The sequence below is a fragment of the Echiichthys vipera genome (assembly GCF_963691815.1).
Source record: "Echiichthys vipera genome assembly, chromosome: 6".
NCBI lineage: Eukaryota > Metazoa > Chordata > Actinopteri > Perciformes > Trachinidae > Echiichthys > Echiichthys vipera.
Window position 1 is genome coordinate 12,837,664 of NC_139831.1, and position 21,456 is coordinate 12,859,119.

The window sequence follows — 21,456 nt, forward strand, 5'->3', positions numbered from 1 at the left end:
ATACACAATTGTGCTATTAAACATCAAGGCCTTTGCATTAACTTGAGAGGAGGACAGTCATCTAAATATTTAATATAGGGCTATAAATTAACTACAGTGTACAATTTGAAGAGAAAATGCAGTGCCTGTGCATAATGCTTGTTTGTTTCAGACCTTTAAAACAGTAACATGCTCTTGCTGCAAGTGATTATGGTGACCTAAGCCCCTTTCACACATGTACTGGAAACTTTAGATTATTTAAGGTTAATTATTAGAACGCAAATCCCCAAATCAGTTGGACAGGAGATTAAATGCTGTTTAACCTGCCAGCTGCTTTGAGTGCAGCTCATTGTGTGGAACATTCACTGTGAGCTAGTGGGTGTGTTGATGATGTCTCCATTATTCTGCTTGTGCAAAAGAGCAAGAAAACAAAAATGACAATAGGGTGGGGTGGGTGGGGGTGGGTGTTAATGTGTACATTTTACTGAATCTGAGATTTGTATGTGTTTAATTACAAATGGCAATAAATAGATTTTTTTTTTTTTTAAAGTGAAACAACACAAAAGTGAAGGCAGAAACCAAAATGTCTAACTGGAGAGACAACAAGATCCAGGAGCTTCTGTGCGGACGCCAAAATCGACATATTCTTGCACAATTTAAACAGCAAGAGACCTAATTTTGACCAAATTACAAATCGGTTCTGTAATTGCGTTGTAATCGACGTCACGTCCTGCCTCCTGCACGCTCTACCCAACTGGAGTCTTTCAAACAGTATTCCCAGTAGGTGAGAACACGTCTGACACAGAGAATCTCCCCAGTATGTCCGGACTTGATTGTCCAGACATTGTCGGGAGTTCATATGTGACAGCTCTTTACTTTATACTGTGCATGAATGCAGTGACCGTCTAAGGGGAAGAGGCGAGAAAGAAAAAAGTTGTGTCAGATTTTTCTCCACTGAAAAAGGCAAACAAGAGAAAATATGTTTGGTCAGACCTGGGAAACTTTCTTTGTGAAAACAACACTTTTATTGATTGAATAAAATGAAATATTCAGGTGAAGCTGAACTTTACCCAGCTGGAAACAGTTTGAAATGCAGAAGAACATTTCACAAATTACTTAAATTGGAAAAAACTTTCTGACATATGTTTTTTTTTAATTAAAAGCATAATACTTTAGCTTATTTTCACTGTGTTACATTTAAACTAAGAAAACAAAGACAACATATTATTTATCTTTTGTAACATTCTGCTCTTTGTAATTCAAATGTTTTTCGTTCGTTTTGAAAAGCACATTTTTACAGCGTGTTTCAATATCACCTCAGCTTACTGAATTTGCAAATCACTTTTAATCAAAAGCTGATATTTTAATTTTGCAGGTTTCTCCTGTTATTTGAAATCAGTTTTACCTTTTAATAAAATTTATAGAGCTGTCATCTTCAAAGCTCACCATAAATTAGCATCGTACCAAAAGATTACTTTACTATAGTTTATAGAATAACTCAAACCTTTTGGTTCCTATTTCATTATATAATGATGCTGCTTATGTCTTTCAAAGGAACAGTCACACTAGACACATTCAGGAGTTGTTCCATTAACACTACAAAAGCGTCTCCAGTCTCCAGTTCATCATGGTTTTATTTAACCGTGGGGTGAATGAATAAAAGCAGCAACATTAAAAGTGTTGGAGGTTTACAATTCATTATGTTGCACTTGTTTGTACACCTGACAGAAGATAATTGATGCAGCATGAGGGGGTGATACAGTAAAAAAACTAGCCACTTTACTTGGAGGTTAAACAAAAAGTGAACACAAATGCTTATGATCCTTATTGTACAGTAAAACTGTAAGTGGCCACAACTAGGGCAAAGGTCAAAGTTGTACCAGCAATTTGGGCTGAACTATGATGGATGTACACTGGAGATCAAAATTAGGGAACAAGTTATATATAAATAATAATTGATTCATTCTGAAATGTTGTTATTCTTTATTGTTCAGAATTTTATAGAAAATCAGCTGAGGCTATACCACCGCTGTAGTAGTGAGCAAAATTAGAGAACACTTTCAGATACCTTGAAGTTATTGGTGTTAATCTAGCTTTGCGAGATAAGGATCAGCTCGTGAGGCTAGATTAACACCAATAACTCTATTGTGTTTTACTCGCAGATCAGTCTGGTAACCTGAAAATATTTGGAGAGGTTGCCCAAGCGACCGAACCAATTAGTGTTGGTTTTGAGGAGAGTCGAAGTGTGAAGCAACGAGATGCAACTGTTCAGTGTAAATAACATGGCGGCTTCTGCGGATGAGATGAGCACAGCTATCGAGCAAGCCGCTCGCTAATGCTTTTTTCTCATGGATCCTTCTGTTGAAATATGGACCGGGCACCTGAAATCCGTAAATTCATGTTACACATACGGCAAATACAGACACATTGTTTACTTTCTGAGCTTTGCCTCAATGCTCTGTTAGTACGTCATACGTTTTGTTGATCTAATTGGTTGATTTGGACTGTCTATCACTGGTGATAGACATGTGATTTATCCAATCAGCAACCAGTATTTCCGCCCCTTCCCAAAAGAGTTCCCAGATGGATATGCAGAGTAAATTCAATTTTGTCAGACAAGACAAGACAATACACCCTGTCACACTGCAAAATGGATTAAGCAGTTCCTTGAAGCTAAGAATAATGAATCAATGTAATGGCCAGCCCGGAGTCCAGATCTAAATCCGACAGAGAACCACCAACGAGCAACGAGACAAGTTGAAATTCGCAACTTCTTGCAACTTGCAGGTTGTTGCAACATTCTTAAACCTGCCAGTTAACACCAGTGAGACGAGACGAGACAATGTAGCATCTCCATAGCAACGACTCTCTGTACTTCCGTTCTAACTTCTGAGATATTGAGATACTTGCTAGAGCTACATTTCTAGTTGTGATGAAACTGCAAAAATACAGTTTTATCTCTGATTCACTGCTTTGTGCTGGATTACGCCGCTCGCTCTTCTTATCCATTGTATTGCTCGCTCCACCCTCTGTCTCTCTGTCTTTTTCTCTCTCTCTCTCTCACACACACACACACGCACACGCACACACACACACACACAAACACACTCATTGAGCCTCCGTCCAAAACGGCCTTTCCAACCAGTTGACAGTGTAAGTGTCTTGACCAGTGGACTTTGCTAAGACTTAATTGGCTGTTCCAACAGGAGACGTCCTCCGTTCTAAAACCAGCTACTGGCGATTTGACCAGCTAATTCGCTGGCAACAACATCAACCGGTTTGAGTCCAGACGAGACGGGTCAGTACACACCGCTGCAACTTTTACCTACAACGTTCTAAAACAGTTTGTTCTGAACTGGGCTTAAGAAACCCACTACAACCCGAACTGTGGCAGAGACTGCAAGAAGAATAAACTAAGTTTAAATCAGAGCAGTGTGAGAAACTAGTGATGTCCTGTGGTCGCAGATGTGCTGAAGTCATTCAAAGCAAAGGCCTCTACACTTCCTATTCATTTTTTAATCTTATAGCCCTAAGAAAACATTGTTTAAATCTTCTCTTCTGACACAATGGTTACTGTTCTCTCATTTTGCTCCCTGTGTTTTTCACAAAATAAAGGTCAAGTATTTTTAATTTGTTCTCTAATTTGGATATCCAGAATATATGTTTTGGGTCATATTTTCCAATTGTCTTCATTTCAGACCATTTTCAGACACTATAGGTTGATTATGCAAGAAGCTTATAACAACCTATATTTACGTTTGTTGTTAGGCCACCTCGAGTGGCTGTAGTAATTATCCTGAAAGCAAACAAAAAAACTAAGGTTAAGTAAACTTCATGTAAGAAGGAATGTGGAGATTGTGGATGGGCTAAAAAACACAGGACTTTCACTCAAGAGAGTGGTGTCCATGTCCTGTGTGAGACGGTGAGATTTGGGATGTTTTCTGAGAGAAAACTAGACATCTGTACCTCCTCTTTGGCTCTGTTTCCAGGCTTTAAAAAAAATACAGGTCATTTCAGAGAAAGAGCGTTCCTATTGGCTCAGGATAGAGGGAAGAAAATAGATAAAGGATGAAAATAAGAAAATATTGTTGCATGAGGCCCAATGTCTTTAAATGCAATTAAAATGTGTGTGGAAAAAAACAAGAAGAAGTGGAGAGAATTGGTTCTTCCACCGCAAACGTAAAGAAGATAAATAGGACCAGGCAGCAGTCTGACACTGAGATGGCACTGTGGAAAGTGGGAGTGTGGAGGTACAAAGGGCAGGTGGAGGGACACATTTACTTTGAACTACAGCAGCTGAGGTTAAATGTCAGTGTGGAACGGTGGTTAGCTCCGTCACCTCGCATCCAGGAGGTTTCATGTTCTCCCCTTGTCTGCGTGGGTTTCCTCCCACAGTCCAAAGACATGCAGGTTAAGTGAAATGGAGACACACAAATTGCCTGTGGGTGTTAAACGTATTTGTCTATCGCTGTTTGTTACCCCTGTGATAGACTGCTGACATGTCCGTGGTTTGCCTTGACTCTCACCCAATGCATAATGAAATAGAAGGTTTAGAAAATGTTAGATAGAACTGGGATTAGAATTTAAATCTTAACGTGTGGTGTCAATTTAACTTGACTGCTGCATTCCAAATGGCATCCTTTTTCTTTTTACTTTAAGTACATACATACAGCTGCCCTTACACACTGTTGCATGCAATATGCATACAAGGCCGTACTACTTCATCGTAAAATTGCACCTTGAACTTTGAATGTCTCGCTTATACATGCTGCAAAGAGGACTGTGGGTCAGAATATCCAGAAAAGCATGCTGGCTTGCATACTGCAAAATGTGACCCGATGCAGTAAGATATTCTGGTATTTTTGGCAGACGGCATTTGACATACTATCTGATATGAACTTGGGACAAACTAAAACATTTTTTGGGCATTCTAAATAGTATGGTAGTATGGGTATTTATTTTTTACTTTACAACTGCACATATATCTGACAGCCATAGTTAGGGCTAATTACTAGTAACTTTTAAAAAAATTTGCATAAAAAAAATAAAAATAAAACACATTCAAAGATTAAACCAGGGGTTTACAGCCTTCATGTCTAGTAGGGGCTCCTTTCAATAGAGCTCATTTCATACATACACTGCAAACCTGAAATTATCTGGACGTAACCCAGCGGGAAAACCATGTCTAGATTGTGAGAACGCATCAATAAGAAATTGACCCTGTCAGATTCCAAGTACAAAGACCATTTAATCTCTGAGTGGGTCTGTTTGTGAATACCAAACAGTTGGTCTAAAATGCTGCAGCTCGTGTACTAACTAAAACAACTCGAAGAGAACACATTTCTCCTGTATTAGCTTCTTTGCACTGGCTGTCTGTAAAATCTAGAATAGAATTCAAAATTCTTCTTCTTACCTACAAAGCTCTTATAGGTCAGGCTCCGTCGTATCTTAAAGAGCTCATAGTACAGTATTTCCAGACTAGATCCCTGCACTCTGAGAATGCAGGGCTACTTGTCGTTCCTAGAGTCTCGAAAAGCAGTATGGGAGGCAGAGCCTTCAGCTACCAAGCTCCTCTCTTATGGAACCGACTCCCAAGTGTTATTCGAGAGGCAGACACTGTCCCCATATTTAAGAGTAAACTCAAAACTTTTCTCTTTGATAAAGCTTACAGCTAGGGCTTACAAGCCCTTAGCTATGTTGTTATTTTTAAGATAATTTTTGTCAAGACAGATGGCTGTCCCCTTCATAGAGCTGGGTCTGTCCGATGTTTCTGCCTGTTATAGGGAAGGTTTTCGATGCCACCGTACTCTATGGAGGAATTGTTGGGTCTATGTAAATCATAAATAAGTCATAGAGTGTGGTCTTTACCTACTCTGTAAACTGTCCTGAGATAACTTTTGTTATGATTTGGCACTATAAAAAAATTGAATTGAAATTTAATTGAGATTAATCTCCGTTGTATCCAGGAGATATAATGGGGCGTCTTGGTGACGCTTATATAAAAAATAAAAGATCTTAGAGTACTTTTCCACCCGTGGAGTAGACATTGTCCACTTAAACTGGATTTCTCACCTGAAGATCCAGTCTGCACAGCTACGGCTCGCCAGGCAATATCTGTTTTGCCATTGTCGTTATAATGAAAGGGTTGTGGTTCATATAGCTACAAATGCATCTAACAAATTCCCTGGAAAATAAAATTAATTCATATCAAAGTGATCTCTGTGCTGACATACTTACACCATGATAGCATTTTCAACATTAGAAGATGCAATATGATAAAAACGTTCGTATTAAGTGGATATTCAAATGTAGTTTTTGTGATGCATGAGCTTAAGAACTAAGTACCCAAAGACATGCCTATGAATACGACCATCCTCTAATTCTTAGTTGATTAACACTCAGCATTTTGAAGACTAATCGATTAATTGATTTAATCGACAGATCTGTATAACTGAGTATGAAAAAGCATCATTTTAACTTTTTCACGAGAGTTGTGCTTATTAGTTTCATGCTAAAATAGTCATTCAGCATGAAAAGAAGCATAAAAATAACTAAGACCAAAACGACTCATCGACTAAGAGGGGGCAGTCTGACAACAAAATGAGTAATGAATCAAACTTTGGGTGGATTGTCACTTGTTTTTGTCTCTGCCTGGATGATTCAGGTTACTCCTCTTATGTCAGGCAAGCTAAAGTAATCAAAGAGAAGAATCTATGAAAGAAAAGGGCTGTACCTGTATTATTTGTATAGAATCATTTGACCTTCTGGGAATGCTTAAAAAAAAAGGGCTCGACACACATCATGTACCAACAGAAAGAAATGCATGAGGACGTGACATTTGTCTTCACTTTTGCTTTGCTTTTTTCTCCTCTACCAGCGTGACAAATCCATCGCTGAAAAGAGCCGATGCTGTCAGAGACCTTGAAAACCAAGCGACAGCCTTGGCGGTATGACGAGCCGTGAAGCGAGCTGTGTTGCTTGGTTTCAGCTCACAATGCAGCAACAACTGGCCCTGACGCATTAACAAATGAAGACGGATTGCGTATGATGACACAAGTTGAGTTTAATTTGCTATTTTGCCAAAAGGGGAAAGAGCTGAGGGAGAGAGATGTATCGTGAACGTTGGAAGTTAACTCAATATATAACAAAGCCTAAAGGTGTGGCTTTGATCTTCTCTTGCTGAGGGTTGTGACATTCCCTGTTCCAGCGCGTCTGAACTCAGGTGGCTTCTTCACACCCAATAGCACGGGGAAATATCCTTATCTCCCAGACTACACAAGGAGCTCTTGAAGTCCCTCTAGAATCTGGAAAAGCAAGCAGATTGAAACAACTGGATGAAATTGTATTATTCTTCCCTGAAGCTGAATTAATTTTACATGGGAAAAGAGCTGTGTGGGGCTGGCTGAGGCCGGTGTGCATTGTAAATCTCTTATCTCTCTGCAGCACAGGTGGGGTCAGCCTGTTTTTTATTGCAATCAATTCAAAATGTCAGCAGAAATTCTGGTTTATTTTCCACACGTGGAAATTTCAGTCTCATTTATTTGTCAGTGGTGTTGGATATATGTTGGGCCGGGATTGTTGACACCTTGCATACTATGCACAAGTAATCTTCCTGTAGAGAAGTTTTTGTCAACAAGCCTGATTCCTAATCTAAATTGGCCTCACAGCACGCTTCAAAAGACCTAAAGCTCTCAGCAGGATGGAGAAACCAATCATTTTGACATTTTCTATAATTTGTACTCTTCTCTAAGCACCTAATGTACTTTAGGTAAAAAAATGAACTGCCCTAGCTTTCCCATGATAATTAAAGGAGCCCTAAGTGATCAAACATGACATACATTTTATTTCCTCCGTTTTCTCGTGAAAACGAGATAATTTTAATCCGTTTTTCTGTGATAACAAGATAATTTCCCTTCATTTTCTTGTAATAACGAGATAATTACGATTTGTTATCTTGTGATAGAGAAATTTCCATCACACCTGACATGTCATGCCTCATAAAGACTTCTCATATCTCAAAGAACACTATGGACAACACTGACAGATGGTTTCAGTTGGGTATTTACTGTTATAAAATTAAACTTGTAAAACTCATCCTTGTACTGGTATTTATGTTATTGTAATATAATATTGTTGACAATTAAGGTTTGTTTAAAAAACTAAAAATACTGTATTAAATGAGGACATCAGGCTCATTTGCGCCTCTGATAAAGCTGAAACCTGCCTAACCATCTTCTTAGATGACGCACATTAAGTGAACATTATCTGTAATAAAAAAGGCATAAAGTTATTTCAGCCTCTCAGGCCTTGATTGAAGTGATATGTGATGGTGATTGATATTCTCCTGCTCCTCTGACATTGCTACACTGATTCTCTAGATCGCAAATTAATTATCTCGCTAACACGAGAAAATGGAGGAAAATTATCTCATTATTACGAGAAAACGGAGGAAATAAAATGTATGTTATGTATGACCGTTTAGGGCTTGTGTAGATAATAAATCCTCTTTGTTTACTTTTGATTACTATTTAGTATTTTATATACATGTATATACACAGTCTGTCACTCATTACTGTTTTTCCAGTCCATATAGATGCTGTTTGAACAGTCTGTACACACCACATTCTTTACCATAAACACACATCACAATAAATATTTTTGTTTGCCTGTTTTTATTCTGTTCGCTCAAGACTCCTCTGAGCCACTTATTTTGGCAGTATCTATATGGTGTGGGTGTGTGTCAGGGAGCAAGAACAAGAGAGAGAAAAATACTTGCTCTCCAGCTGATGCTACCTGTGTGTTTGTGTGTGTGTGTGTGTGTGTGTGTTTGCACATTAAATAGCCTTAGGTTACCATCCATGCTGCAGAGTTACTATAGTCACAGCAATTGCTGGATCCAGACAACTGTGTACTAAGATGGGATGGCAGAACCTCTTCTGTAAAAGCCATTCGTTATGAGCACACACCATGATCAAAGTTGAACAATAAATTATTCAAACAAATTAAAGGGTTAACTTAGGTACTAAAGTATGGGATGTGTTAAAGTCAGTAGTGTGAGATGCATGAGTGGAGGATGTTGGTACTGATGTTGAAAAGGTGCACGAAAGCAAAGCAAAAAAGTCAAGTAACATCACTGAGCCAAATAAGAGAGCAGCAGCAGCATTAGCAGTAGCAGCAGCAGCAACATAACCCAGGAATGCCCTCAGGTGTTCCTAGTTGCTCTGACGATCACCTGCAGAGAGAGCACAGGTGAATCACACAGCAAACTCGATATGATACATCAGGGATCAGTTTCATGATTTATAAAAAACACTCCTGTCAAACACTGGTTTTCTTTGACTCAAAGTGCAACAATTAAGCAATATTACACAAAAAAGTTTTCCATGATGGTAAAGCTCCCCCTCTCGTATAATATTGCTATTATATAATCAAAATGTATTCACACTGTGGGAAAATTTGCTCTTGAGATACTATCTTTTATGTGAAATAAACCCAAAACCAAAACACTTGCACCAGAGCAGAGGCGTCGCAGCTATGCATTTGGTTGAAGAGGATACATCCATGGGTAGATGGCAGTAATGGACGTAAAACTCTGTGATTACTCACCAATAAAGAAGAACAATATGCATAAATAAAGCAACTTTTTTATCATCATTAAAAAACTTCACTATCTGACATGCTTTTCAGTTTCAGTTTTCTATATTTAATATCTTATTTATTCTTAATTCTTTCATGTGTGGGCTGTCCGCCTATTTAGCAGAATGTTTCTGAATAAATATAATGGATAGCTTAATAGTTTACTGAAAAAATACTGGTTGCAGTAAATATCTATTCTATTTATTTTAGTTTATATATCTACACTTGAATTGTGTGATTTCTTCTCACATTATCTGTAAACGCAAAGTGATGTGTGTTAGTGATGTGTCAATTGACTGAAGAATGAGTCTAAAGCTATTTTTGATTATTTGTAAGAAGCAGTACAGTGCTAAACCTACAACTGGTGGTCGATCCATGGTAGTTTGGGCTGAAGTGAACGAGGGCAGGTGCGTTCCATTTCATCCCCCGCTCCTCCCCCCGCCCAATTTAAATGAGCTCTCCAAGTGGCCTCTGCGTGACGTGTGCTGCTACGTAATGCCAAAGAGGCCAGTAGAAACAACGTATCGAAAACAGGGTACAACTTTAAGATAACTTCTACTAACTTTGTCATCCTTCACTATGACAACAAGTGGACTTTTAAAATTAAATAACGAGTGGATTAATTAAATTCAATTAAATTTTATTTATAGTGCCAAATCATAACAGAAGTTATCTCAGGACACTTTACAGACTAGGTAAAGACCACACTCTATGATAAACAAAGACCCAACAATTCCCCCGTAGAGTATGGCGGCAACGAAAACCTTCCCTATTATAGGCAGGAACGTCAGACAGACCCAGCTCTGTGGAGGACAGCCATCTGTCTTGACCGATAGCTGCTGTTTCATTCAGAGAGAGAGGAATTTTAGAAAACCTGGATGGATATTACCAACTTTCTTATAAGAATCATGGCCAGACGTGAAAAAGGCCTTGTTTGTTGTTTTGGCCTGTAAATTGATATGCCACATTTTTGTGGGTCACAAACATAAACTATATAAACAGTATTTAATACAGTCCATGGTCACAACAAACCTCCTTGTTTTTTTTTTTAAGTTTCCCTTGCTTCAACTCGCTTTTACTTTGCCTGGTGTTCCTGAGAATACATAATATCAGCTTATGTGATATCATGAAACATGAACATGGATTTTTTTAAGGCCACTTTTTAATTATTTTGGTTCCACAGAGAGTGTCTGGCTGAATCCATGTTCTAATTAAATCACTGTGCAGGTATTCAGTGCATGATACACCTCACTGCACCGTAACAAATAAAGCAGGACCAATTATCTATACTGTAAATCTGAAAACCTGAATAGATAAAAATACGATGTGACACTTAAGTTCTTCTTTGCCAGACTGATTCACTCTAACGCAAATGCTGCATAAAAAAAGGATTTGATTGCCTTTCACTCTAAATGAATAGAAGACAAATGTGTTTTTGAACATTGCAAAAATAAGTTCAGTGTTCAGCTCAGAAGTTCAATGGCTCTCTCATTCATGTTCTACATCAGGGGAACATCATGCTCCATTTTGTGCAGCACTTTTTCTCTTATTTATTCTGACATGTTAAACTAATCACAACACACCATCATACGGCCCATGCAAGAGCTATTGCCAAGATGGTCAAGATTTGACCATCTGTCACCCTAGTTTTTGCAGTGTGTCCTGCACTGTTGTCATTAGTTGGAGGCTTTTCGGAAGATTCAGCATGCTGGAGCACTTCAGTGAGAGAAATCACTCTGACTCGCGTTCAGCTTGAGCCAATCAGTGCACAGATTAGAGAAAAGGAAATGAGGAAAGCAAACAAATAACTAAAGTCAAGAGGGCCTGAGATTGAAAACTTGTTATATCAGGTAAGATTATTCTTTTTAATCTTACCTAATCTAATCTAATCTATTAATCTTTGTTATTGTTTGCTAGCACACGGTAATTATAATCTCTTCTTTCAACATTTGGTTGTGTTGTAAATGTGCTAACAGGCTAACTGGCCTTCTGATTTTTACCAGTGTGTTTATGTCTAACTTTTTTGCCACGACACAGGCAACATGAGGCAAGAAAACAGTAAGCCTAAGTCAACTCTTTTATCTGCTACTAGATCTTTGCAGCTATAGTCCCAATTGGTCTAGTGTTTAATCTCTCCAAGTTGTCTCACACTAATTCTCCTCTCTGTGCACTAATAGTTTGCAGTTTTCAGCCAGTAAAAGACTTGGATGCTGGCCTGCAAGGCACTGTAGGAAACCGCTCCTTCCTAAAGTACTGCCAAGCAACAATGAAACTCTTACACACCTGCTCAAACATTGTGCTCCTATGCCTCTAGATTATTGTTTGCCTGTCACTCAGAGGACCCGGTGGTTGATCATCTCAGGGGAGGCTTTTCTCTGTTCTGGCCCCGCAGTGGTTGAACAAACTCCACACTGAAGTCAGAACAGCAGAGTCACTACCCATCTACTGCCGCAGGCCGAAAACCTTCCTTTGCAGAAACAACACCTACACATGACTATGCTTGCACTCACTAACATCTTATTTCTATAAAAACCTGTGAGACAAAATCTAGCTCTAGTTCCTGCTATTGTAAAAGCATCTCAGAAGAAAATGTAATGTGATCAATTGCTGATATTCCGTGGCATGGTGATATAAGGACGCCTTATCGTCTCCTAGAGAAAGTTTAAATAGTCTTATATATGTTAACCATTGCATTTGTGTGACTAATGATACTAATTTAGAGAAATGAGAACATAAGTGAGTTTGCTGACCCAATAAATTGTTAAGAGGTATATCTTGAATGATGCTGGGGCAGTGATAATGGTCCACTAATGATATCACGATTTTAGAATCCACTTAAGCAGCCAAGTTACAAAAGCAGTAAGCAGTGATTTAAAAAATCCCAAAGCAACTATTGAGAATAAGGGATGAGCAAAGTGCTAAAGGGACGGGTAACCAGATTCCATCATGGAGGCCATATAGTGTGTGCAAAGGGGACGGAGTGCAAAGAGAAGGTATAACGTCTACTAAGTACGGTAGGCACCGGCCCTTTAAGGATACCAGAATGTTGGTGATATGTGTGAGAGATTTCCGTTTGGTTTAACTGTGTGCTTTGTTGCACACTGTTAGCAGGTTCTTCAGAGTTTAACAAGAGGAAAAATATGTTATGCAGAAGAACAAATGGGAAGGGATATGGGAGGATTAATAAGAGCCTTTCCATGGGTCACAACAAACTTCCTTGGGTTTTCTTTTAGGTTTCCGCGTCGGGTGTTCCTGAGAATACAAAATATCAGCTTATGTGATATCATGAAACATAATCATGGATTTTTTAAGGCCACTTTTTAATTACCTTGGTTCCACAGAGAGTGTCTGGCTGAATCCATGTTCTAATTAAATCACTGTGCAGGTATTCAGTGCATGTCACACCTCTCGGCTAGCGCAAATGCACCATAAGAACTAAAGAAAGACCAATTATCTCTATTGTAACGCCCTTTGAAAACCTCAAAAGATAAATGCTTATGTGTTTCTATGAAGGATAAATGTGTGAGACTGCTTCCTGAGGACTGAACCCCGATAGAGTTCAAATCACACTTGGATTTAAGGCGCCTGCCTATACCTCTAAATATGATCTCAACTGCTTTGCTTAAGCCTTGACTTTTTGCTCACAATATATAATAAATCATCAAAATATACCGCTGTTAATAAAATACTTTTTTAAAATATTCATACTTGGGGATGATGGTGCCACTTCAACAGAATAAATAATTATTTTATTTCACTGAGAGGAAATATTGCTTTCACTTCTGGAGGGGAGGAATGTAAAACTTTACGTCTCTTTGCACCAATTTATGGGTCCATTCGTCATTAAACAATTACATAGGCAGAGAATTCAATTTCCCTCCTCTCATTTCTTCTTTCACGACTGTGTTTCCCAGAAAGGGCAAAAACATAATTACAGAATGCAGCAACACACTAACAAAGAAATATCGACTGTTGGCTTACAGGAGAACATTCTGTGTGAATTTTGAAGAGGTTTTTGTTTCTAATAATGTTTTCCCCCTCCATTATCCTGGAGACATTTTCCACTGCAGCCTTGCAGTGTGGGAGAGGTTTATATTTAAAAAGAAGGGAATAACTGTTTTCAGTCCCATAAATCTACCTTTGTTTTGTGAACAAAGGCAAGGGAAGCTGTCTTAACTTGCAGATCAACAATGATGTGTTGTGCAGGAGGCACAAAGTATGTGTGAATGCCTTTCAATGTGTGCCAAAGACTTGGAGCATTGTGTTGTTATCTTTCACCAGAAGCTTTTTATTTTATGTTAGTGAATGTTCGTGTGTGTAGAAGATGCATAGCAACACATGCATGTCTTCCTGTTTTGCAGCCAGCCACAATTTTTGGATGTCGGGTTGGAACTGAAGTCAGCTCACATGGGAGCTCATTTGGCAGACCAGCCTGTCACTGGGGAGCATATGAAAGCTAAACCTAATGAAAGCACACACAGTCAGAACCTGCTGGCTAACATCTGCCTCGGACTTTAAGCTACAACCGGCTCCACTCTCCTCTCCTCAAAACAAAACCACACAGCTCAATTTTTTTCTCTCTTGAATTGCAGGTCTATATGATCATTTATGTGTTGCATGGGCTCAGTGGCCCGTGGGGCTTGGAAATCTTTCAAAAATGTGGTGTGTTATTCAAAACTAAGGTGATCTCAGTGAGCAAATGTGGCTTTTACATTCATGAGAGTTGTTGTGGTCGGGCTCCAGGGATGTCTTTTGTTCACTCGACTGGTTCATTGCTTCAGTCCAGAGTCAAATATCTCAACCAGAAAGGGGATGTACTGCCAATAAATTGGACTGGCAAAAAATTTGGTACAGACATTTATGATTCTAATCTAGTATAACCAGCTGGTTGATATTTTTGTTTCCTCATAAAATAAAGTTGATGCTAGGATGGATGGTCCAGAGGGAAGGGCAAAGGCATGACCTGCCTCTAAAGGGCTAATTGGTTGGTTGGGTTTAAACATGAGAATAAGGTTGGTTAAGTTTAGGCCAAAAATATCAGGGTAAGCCAATCAGAGGCAGAGTAGGGCCGGTCATGCCTTTGCCGGCCCCCAGGCATCTCCATTCCTCCTCCTGGAGAGCCGTTGCCCTGCAGGTTTTACGTTTCTCCCTGCACAATACAGATCAGTCTAATGCTTTGCTCGTTATTAAACTTCAACTCTTCTTGAATTTCATTCTTATATTGTCATGTACTCTTGAGATTCTTGTGGCATTTAGTTTAAAAAACAAAATCACAATAGGCTATATCTCAGTGATTCCTAAACTGGGGGGTGGGGGTATGTTTCACAACACGTAAAACATGAAAAATGTGACTTACTGCTTTAATGACTTATATAAAATGGATCAATAGTGAACTCAATTAATCAATCATTCCTCATCAACTAGCTTATGCGTGGGGCCTGGCAAAACAAGTTTGTAAACCACTGATGTATACTGTAATTCAAAAATAATGCTCCTGTTGATTTTTACGAGAAAAATAAACATGGGCATTATTTTTCTCATTCTTGAATTTTAAAATGCTTTAAGCAACTATGGATCATTTTGCATTCACTTCAGTAACAATTGCTGCTTTCTATGAAGGCAGAGGAACAAACAGGAAAGACAACATTTTATTTGCAGCAATTAGAGGTCATAAAAGGAATTTGAAGTAGGACCTTTCATAAACTGTATGTCATCTTAAATTTTAACGAATGAAGTATACATTATCTATTTCACTGATTGGTAGTGATATGTCAGTGTTTTTTTCCTGTGCAGCTTGAGCCAAGAATTGTAGAAACTGCATTAGGCAATTTGTGCTATGAGACTGCCATCTGTTTTGCTAAATTATTCCCACTAATTAGTCTGAAAATAAAGAGTGGTCAGATCAGTCAATAGCTGATAAGAGGGAGACAAACAGCCATACAGCGCTAACAGCTTTTCACATGCAATTCAAATGCACCAGTCCAATCAAAATGAACAATTAGTATAAAAAGGTCTGCATAACACAAAATGATGATTCTGAACATCACCATGGAACTCGATGTACACAGACTCAACAATCCAAAACCTTTTGTAAACACCTCGGTACCAAGAACAATGTGTCTTTTGAAACATATCTTAGTTACCATAGAAACGTGTTGACGAATTACTATGAATGATATGTAATCATTCATAGTAATTTTTTTAATTATGAATTATTACTTACTTTTGGCAAGTGTGCATGTAAACACAATTAGTATGCTTTTCTATAAAGATTGATGCCAATTTTAAATGGATTCACCATTTATGATGAAAAGCTGTAATTTAGATCTCTTAAGAAGAAAAAAATACCTAATATATACAGTGCAGAATATTTATTTTAGTGGTATTTGGGACATATAATGTACTGTATGTATAGTTGTGCAACCAGAGACCTCATTTCAGAAGAAGAAAGAAAGGAGGCATTACTTTAGGGATCTCATTTGTACAAGGTCTTTCTGATATGTTCAGTGAGGAACACATTTTTCATGCAATTTGGCTAAATGAACACTGTGGTTGTGGGCAGCGCTGACCTACAAAATTAACCTTGTTTCTTTTGTATTTTTGGAGGAGATGTAGCATTTGGTGCTCTGGTTTTCTGAAGCAGCCCGGGGGACTGCAGGCTCAGAAAGCCATGATACTCTGTCGCTCTTAATGAGACTGCACAAATGAGGGACAGAACAAAGGATTCTGATTGGCATAAAATGTTAACAAGAAGATTCAGTTGTCAACAGAAAGCAATTAAAGGTGTAACATCACCACAGACATTTAGCAATTATTTCTGAATGTATGCATTAATATACGAGGACCAGTCCCAGCCTGGTCAGATGCGTACATGAACTGATGAAGCCTCTTGGATGAGAGGTGAAACGTCTTCCAAGACAAATAACCAAGTCCAGTTGATTTGACTGAAATTGCTTTGAGGGTAACGATGACCTGGACAAGTGAGAGTATTCACAGGCATACGAGAAACAGTGATGCTGGTAATGGAGGTCTAAATCAGCAATAGGCCAAGACTATGCATATTTTAAGAAATATCTGGATATTTTCCAAAAAATATGCTTACATGCATTTGACTGTGAGAGCTCTTACTCATACACACCTTCTATGTCCTATTTACTTGCAACAACTTTTCATTCAGTAATGCAATGCTTGGGTTCTTAGATCAGATAAAGGAATTTCTGTTGTTTTTTTCTGAATTAAAGATTCTTGCAAGTGTGGGAATTTTCATTTCTCTTACATAGTAAAAGCTCACATACAATCTCAATAAGCCTCAAGATAATTATGGCATAGAAACATAGCTACACCTGGATTCTCCTCTGAAACCCATTTTTTCGCTGTCACATTACGCTGATGATATTGAAATCCCGTCCTGCAAGTTGACAGGACCAGTTGTGACGTAGGAAACCCTGGTCTGTCTGGATCCAGAGCTTGTCGTTGGCACACTGCAGTTCCAAGGCAGAAATGTCCAGCCATGGTGTTGACTGCTCATTTCGTTCCTGATGTTTTGTAGCATATAAAAAACACCATATAGACTTGTTAACAAGCTTGAAAACTTAATTTTCATTGGAAGGGCTCTTTAATTTATTGGCATTTTTAAGTATAGTATATGTAAATTAAAACATAGCTCCTACTTTCATAAACATTTTTATGTTGTATTAAAATTAAACATGTCACTTCTAGTATCAGTGTTTCTTGAAACTTTAAATTAGATTTAGTTTCATGAATAAAGTGCAAATTCCTTATGTGTCTGTTGCAATGTTGACTCATTCATCCTCACTGATTATCGTCCATCAGCAAGGCCTAAGAGAATATTTCATTGTGTATTAGCCATTTAGTCAGACTCATGGTACAAATACATTTTCATTTATTTCACATACATTTTTTTAACTTTTACTTTGAAGTTTTCACAATCTTAGTGATTCAACAACAAAATGAGGAACTACCACAACAAAGTCCAAATTTCCTACTGGGGTAAATTATGCAAATGTCACTATAGTAAAATTGACACATGTATTTTGCCAACCAGCAAAGGTACAGTTAAAGTAATAAAAAGACACAAAAATGGGACAAAAAGGTGGTTCATGTAGGTTCTTTGATCAAAAGTTGACCATAGACTGATGATCCAAGTGTTATGTTAGATCCTGAACATTTTACAAGGACTGATTTTTGTAAAACATTTTTCATAAATAAAATGTTTTTTCTTCTTTTTTCATTGATAAATAATATATACTTATTAATATCTAGGAGTCAATTGGGGGAGCAGGGACAGATAATCACCCATAGAAGCCCTTCCTAAATCCATGGAAAGTTCTAAGAAATCTGAAGAATGTTCTTGCTGAACATATGGGCTATATCAAGTTTGGCTAATGCATCCCATGAATATTGCTATGAATAGTTCTTTTGAATGAATATGTACATACATGTACATAATGAAGCATTAGGTACACATATGCAAAGTATTGAACATAGGAAATGATGGTCTGTTTCATTGATTTGTTCAGTGAATAAGCATGATGCAAGACTTAACAAAGTAGGTTAATAGCTTAGATACAAATTTGTACTGTACATGGTTCAGCCAAGTCTGTAGATCCAATCCAAAACTGAAGAGTATTTTGGGGGGGTATATAAATTTCAAAAAGCTGATAAATAACACCTATTCCTTTTAGGTCCCCAAAACGGCAAAAAGGTTTTCACTCATTATCCATGTTGAAGAAGTTGTCCACTGGAAATTATGTAAGACGTCCTACTACGACTTTCGGTATTTGAAACACAGTATCCAAGCATTATGTCAAGATCCATTGATGTAAGGTACAGCTCATCTTGTTACGTTGCCCCAAATATTTTCACTACCACTCTCCCTGCAGAAGTAGAAGTTCAGTAGCTTGAGATTCAAAAAAATACATTGTGGTTTGGGCATTTTCTAAAAAATAAGTCACATCATTTTCATGTTAAAACGGCGAGGACCAGCTTGTCCCTCTGCAGTGTCAATGTTGGTGCCATTAGACTTTGACCGAGGCACATATTCAACATCTATGTTGTTTTTATGTTTTCCTTTCCCTCTGCTCCAAACGAATAGGAGCAGGAAACAAAATAAGACCACTCCCAGGAATGTGAAACAACCCATAGCAGTTGACACTAAAATAGTCTTTAGGTCTAAGCCGAGGGTCACACCGGCCGTCCCGTTGGCAGTGGTATTGCTGGGATCTGTGTAGTACTGGGTCCTGTTCGCATACAGAGATCCCAGACTTTTTACCGCCAATGAAGTCATCAGGGTGTCATTCCCAGCACTGTTGGAGGCAAGGCAAAGGTACACTCCGCTGTCTTGCACCTCCGCTGATTTGATCTCCAGCGTACCATTGTTGTGGACAGTAAGTCTACCATGGCTCCTGCTTGTCAGAACTCGTCGACGTGGGGACAACCAGGACACAATGGGCCTTGGTGTCCCTTCAGCACTGCAGCGCAACATCGCCTGCTGGCCCTCATCCACAGTAAGCGTTTGGGTTTTATTCTCACGAATTTTTGGCTTGGTACATGTCACGTAATAAGACAGGAGTGTCTCCTTAAACTCCTTAAAAGGCCTGCCACGGATACCTTCAGGTGTGCTGCACTCTGGCTGCAAATCCCCAAAGAAGATGGAGTGCCTTTTCTGTAGGATCCACATGAGGCGACAGTCACACACCAAGGGGTTGCTGTCAATCAGGAGAACTTCCAGAGCCTCGGGAGACTGAAAAACACCTTTCTCCAGTGTATCCAGTCGGTTGTGAGACACATTGAGGACTTTAAGCCCCCGTAGGCCCTGGAAAGCATACGGTTCAATGGTGGTGAGCTGGGCCCCAACTAGATGAAGTTCTCGAAGCCGAACCAGTTCCATCAGCATCCCACCTTCAATGTGCCGAATGCGGTTGAAGGACAGGTTGAGGTGTGTCAAGAAGGGCAGATGCTTCAGGGCTTGGTAAGGGAAGGAGGACAAATTGGTGTTGGTTATGAACAGAGTGGTCAGGTTGAGGCCATGCAGGGTATTGGCTGGCACATGGTCTAGTGAAGGCCAATTATCAATCTCTAAATGCCGCAGCCTGAATAGCTTTTTGAAGGAATAAGGATGCAAAGTGCTGATGCCGAGGTATCGGAGATGGAGGCTGACCAGGTTATGCAGGTGGGATAGGGCCTCAGTGGGTACAACTGTAAGGTTGCACCTTTCTAAGGTTAGCATCTCCAGGCTTGAAAGTCCACTGAATGCACGATGAGAAATGTAAACCAGATCATTGTCACCAACTTCCAAAAACTTAAGATTGTGCAAGTCCTGGAACATATAATCCAGTAGGATGACGATCTTGTTGTCACTTATATCCAGTCGGGTAAGGTTTGTTAAGCCTGTAAAGACGCCCAGAGGAATGAGCTTGATACGATTGCTCTTGAGACTGAGAGAGTGCATGGTAAACAGGGCGTTAAAAGCTCCAGGCTCAACATAGCTGATAATATTTCCACTGAGGTCAAGTTCCTCAAGCCCAGGAAAGGCAAAAAAGTCATCAGGGTTGATCATTGTCAGCTTGTTCTTACTCAGGTCTAGGATCCTGGTCTCGGTCGGAATGCCGTCTGGGATGCTGGGCATGCGCTTGCGGTGACAGACAACTGCCTTGGTCTGCGCTGAACACTCGCAGCGTGAGGGACATCCCAGGGTGGAACTCACAAAGACAGCCATGAGGGCCAGTCCCAGGAATGGTGGCCAGCATGAGATGACCGTGTGCAGCATGACTTTGCTCATACAGTCAACCATTCTGTCACGGTTCTGCAGCAAGAGGGAGAGAGCAGAAACAGAAAGAAAGAAGTTAGTCACTAAGGATTGATTTCGGGGTGGCTGTGAATGTGTTAATATTACAAATAAACATAGAAATGACTACAGATTGGATGGGACTCGCCACACACAAATATACAAATACAAATATTACAAATAATATATTCCTGCAGTACTCTTCCCATTTAGTTACGTATTCAAATACAGACCATTTAAACTACTGGGTCTAGATGTTGGTTGGGCTTTTCAAATAAATTGATTCAAACAATATACATAGAAATGTTGAACGTACTAAATCAATTATTCTGGGAACTGTACCATATCTATTCAATAATGTAATGGCAAATAATAATAATAATAATAATAATGTTATGTCAGTCTGGTTGAATTTAAAAACGAGAGAAAAACAATATTTTTAGTCTATTGTAGTTCCAATGTTTTACTCTTGAAAGATTCAACATCCACTTCACTGCAAAAATTGTATAAAAACCCTATAATATACGTTTATATAATAAAAAAATATTATTTCACGTGTCAAGCTTTAGAATGTTTAAAGACAATCTGGTAAATCTAGTTGATATACTGGTTTTTCATCTGTAGACCTACTCATATCTAGGAATGGGTTCACAAACTAACTCACAATATGATACTGTCACAATACGTTGTCCACAATAATGATGATATCATGATACAGGGATACTCAATACAGTGCAAGACAATCAACTACCATAGATCACGATATCTGCAAAAAGCAGGGAATACTGTATGTATTTATTCACTGCACTGTGGTGTCAATTTCACATAATTTGACAACTGTCATAATATAATATACATCAAAGTGCAGAGTATTCAGACACAGACACACACACACACACACACACACACACAGAGACTGCATTTTGTCCATGTCCACATGTGGCATAATTTTAATGTAAAGTAGTCATAAACTGACAAGAGGCCAAACTGACAGGAAGCAGAACAGTCCTGGGTTAAAATGTTTAAGGGAAAAT

The 21,456-nt window shown here is 38.8% G+C and overlaps 1 protein-coding gene across 1 annotated transcript; it reads right to left on the reverse strand.

Moving 5' to 3' along the window:
- Positions 1 to 18,586: 18,586 nt before the first annotated feature.
- lingo2 (leucine rich repeat and Ig domain containing 2) lies at positions 18,587 to 20,434 on the reverse strand (the record flags this gene model as incomplete). The annotated part of the gene is made up of 1 exon (XM_083915419.1): positions 18,587 to 20,434. The coding sequence occupies exon 1, from the start codon at positions 20,426 to 20,428 to the stop codon at positions 18,587 to 18,589; it is 1,842 nt and encodes a 613-aa protein (XP_083771545.1). The 5' UTR covers positions 20,429 to 20,434.
- Between the last annotated feature and the right edge of the window lie 1,022 nt (positions 20,435 to 21,456).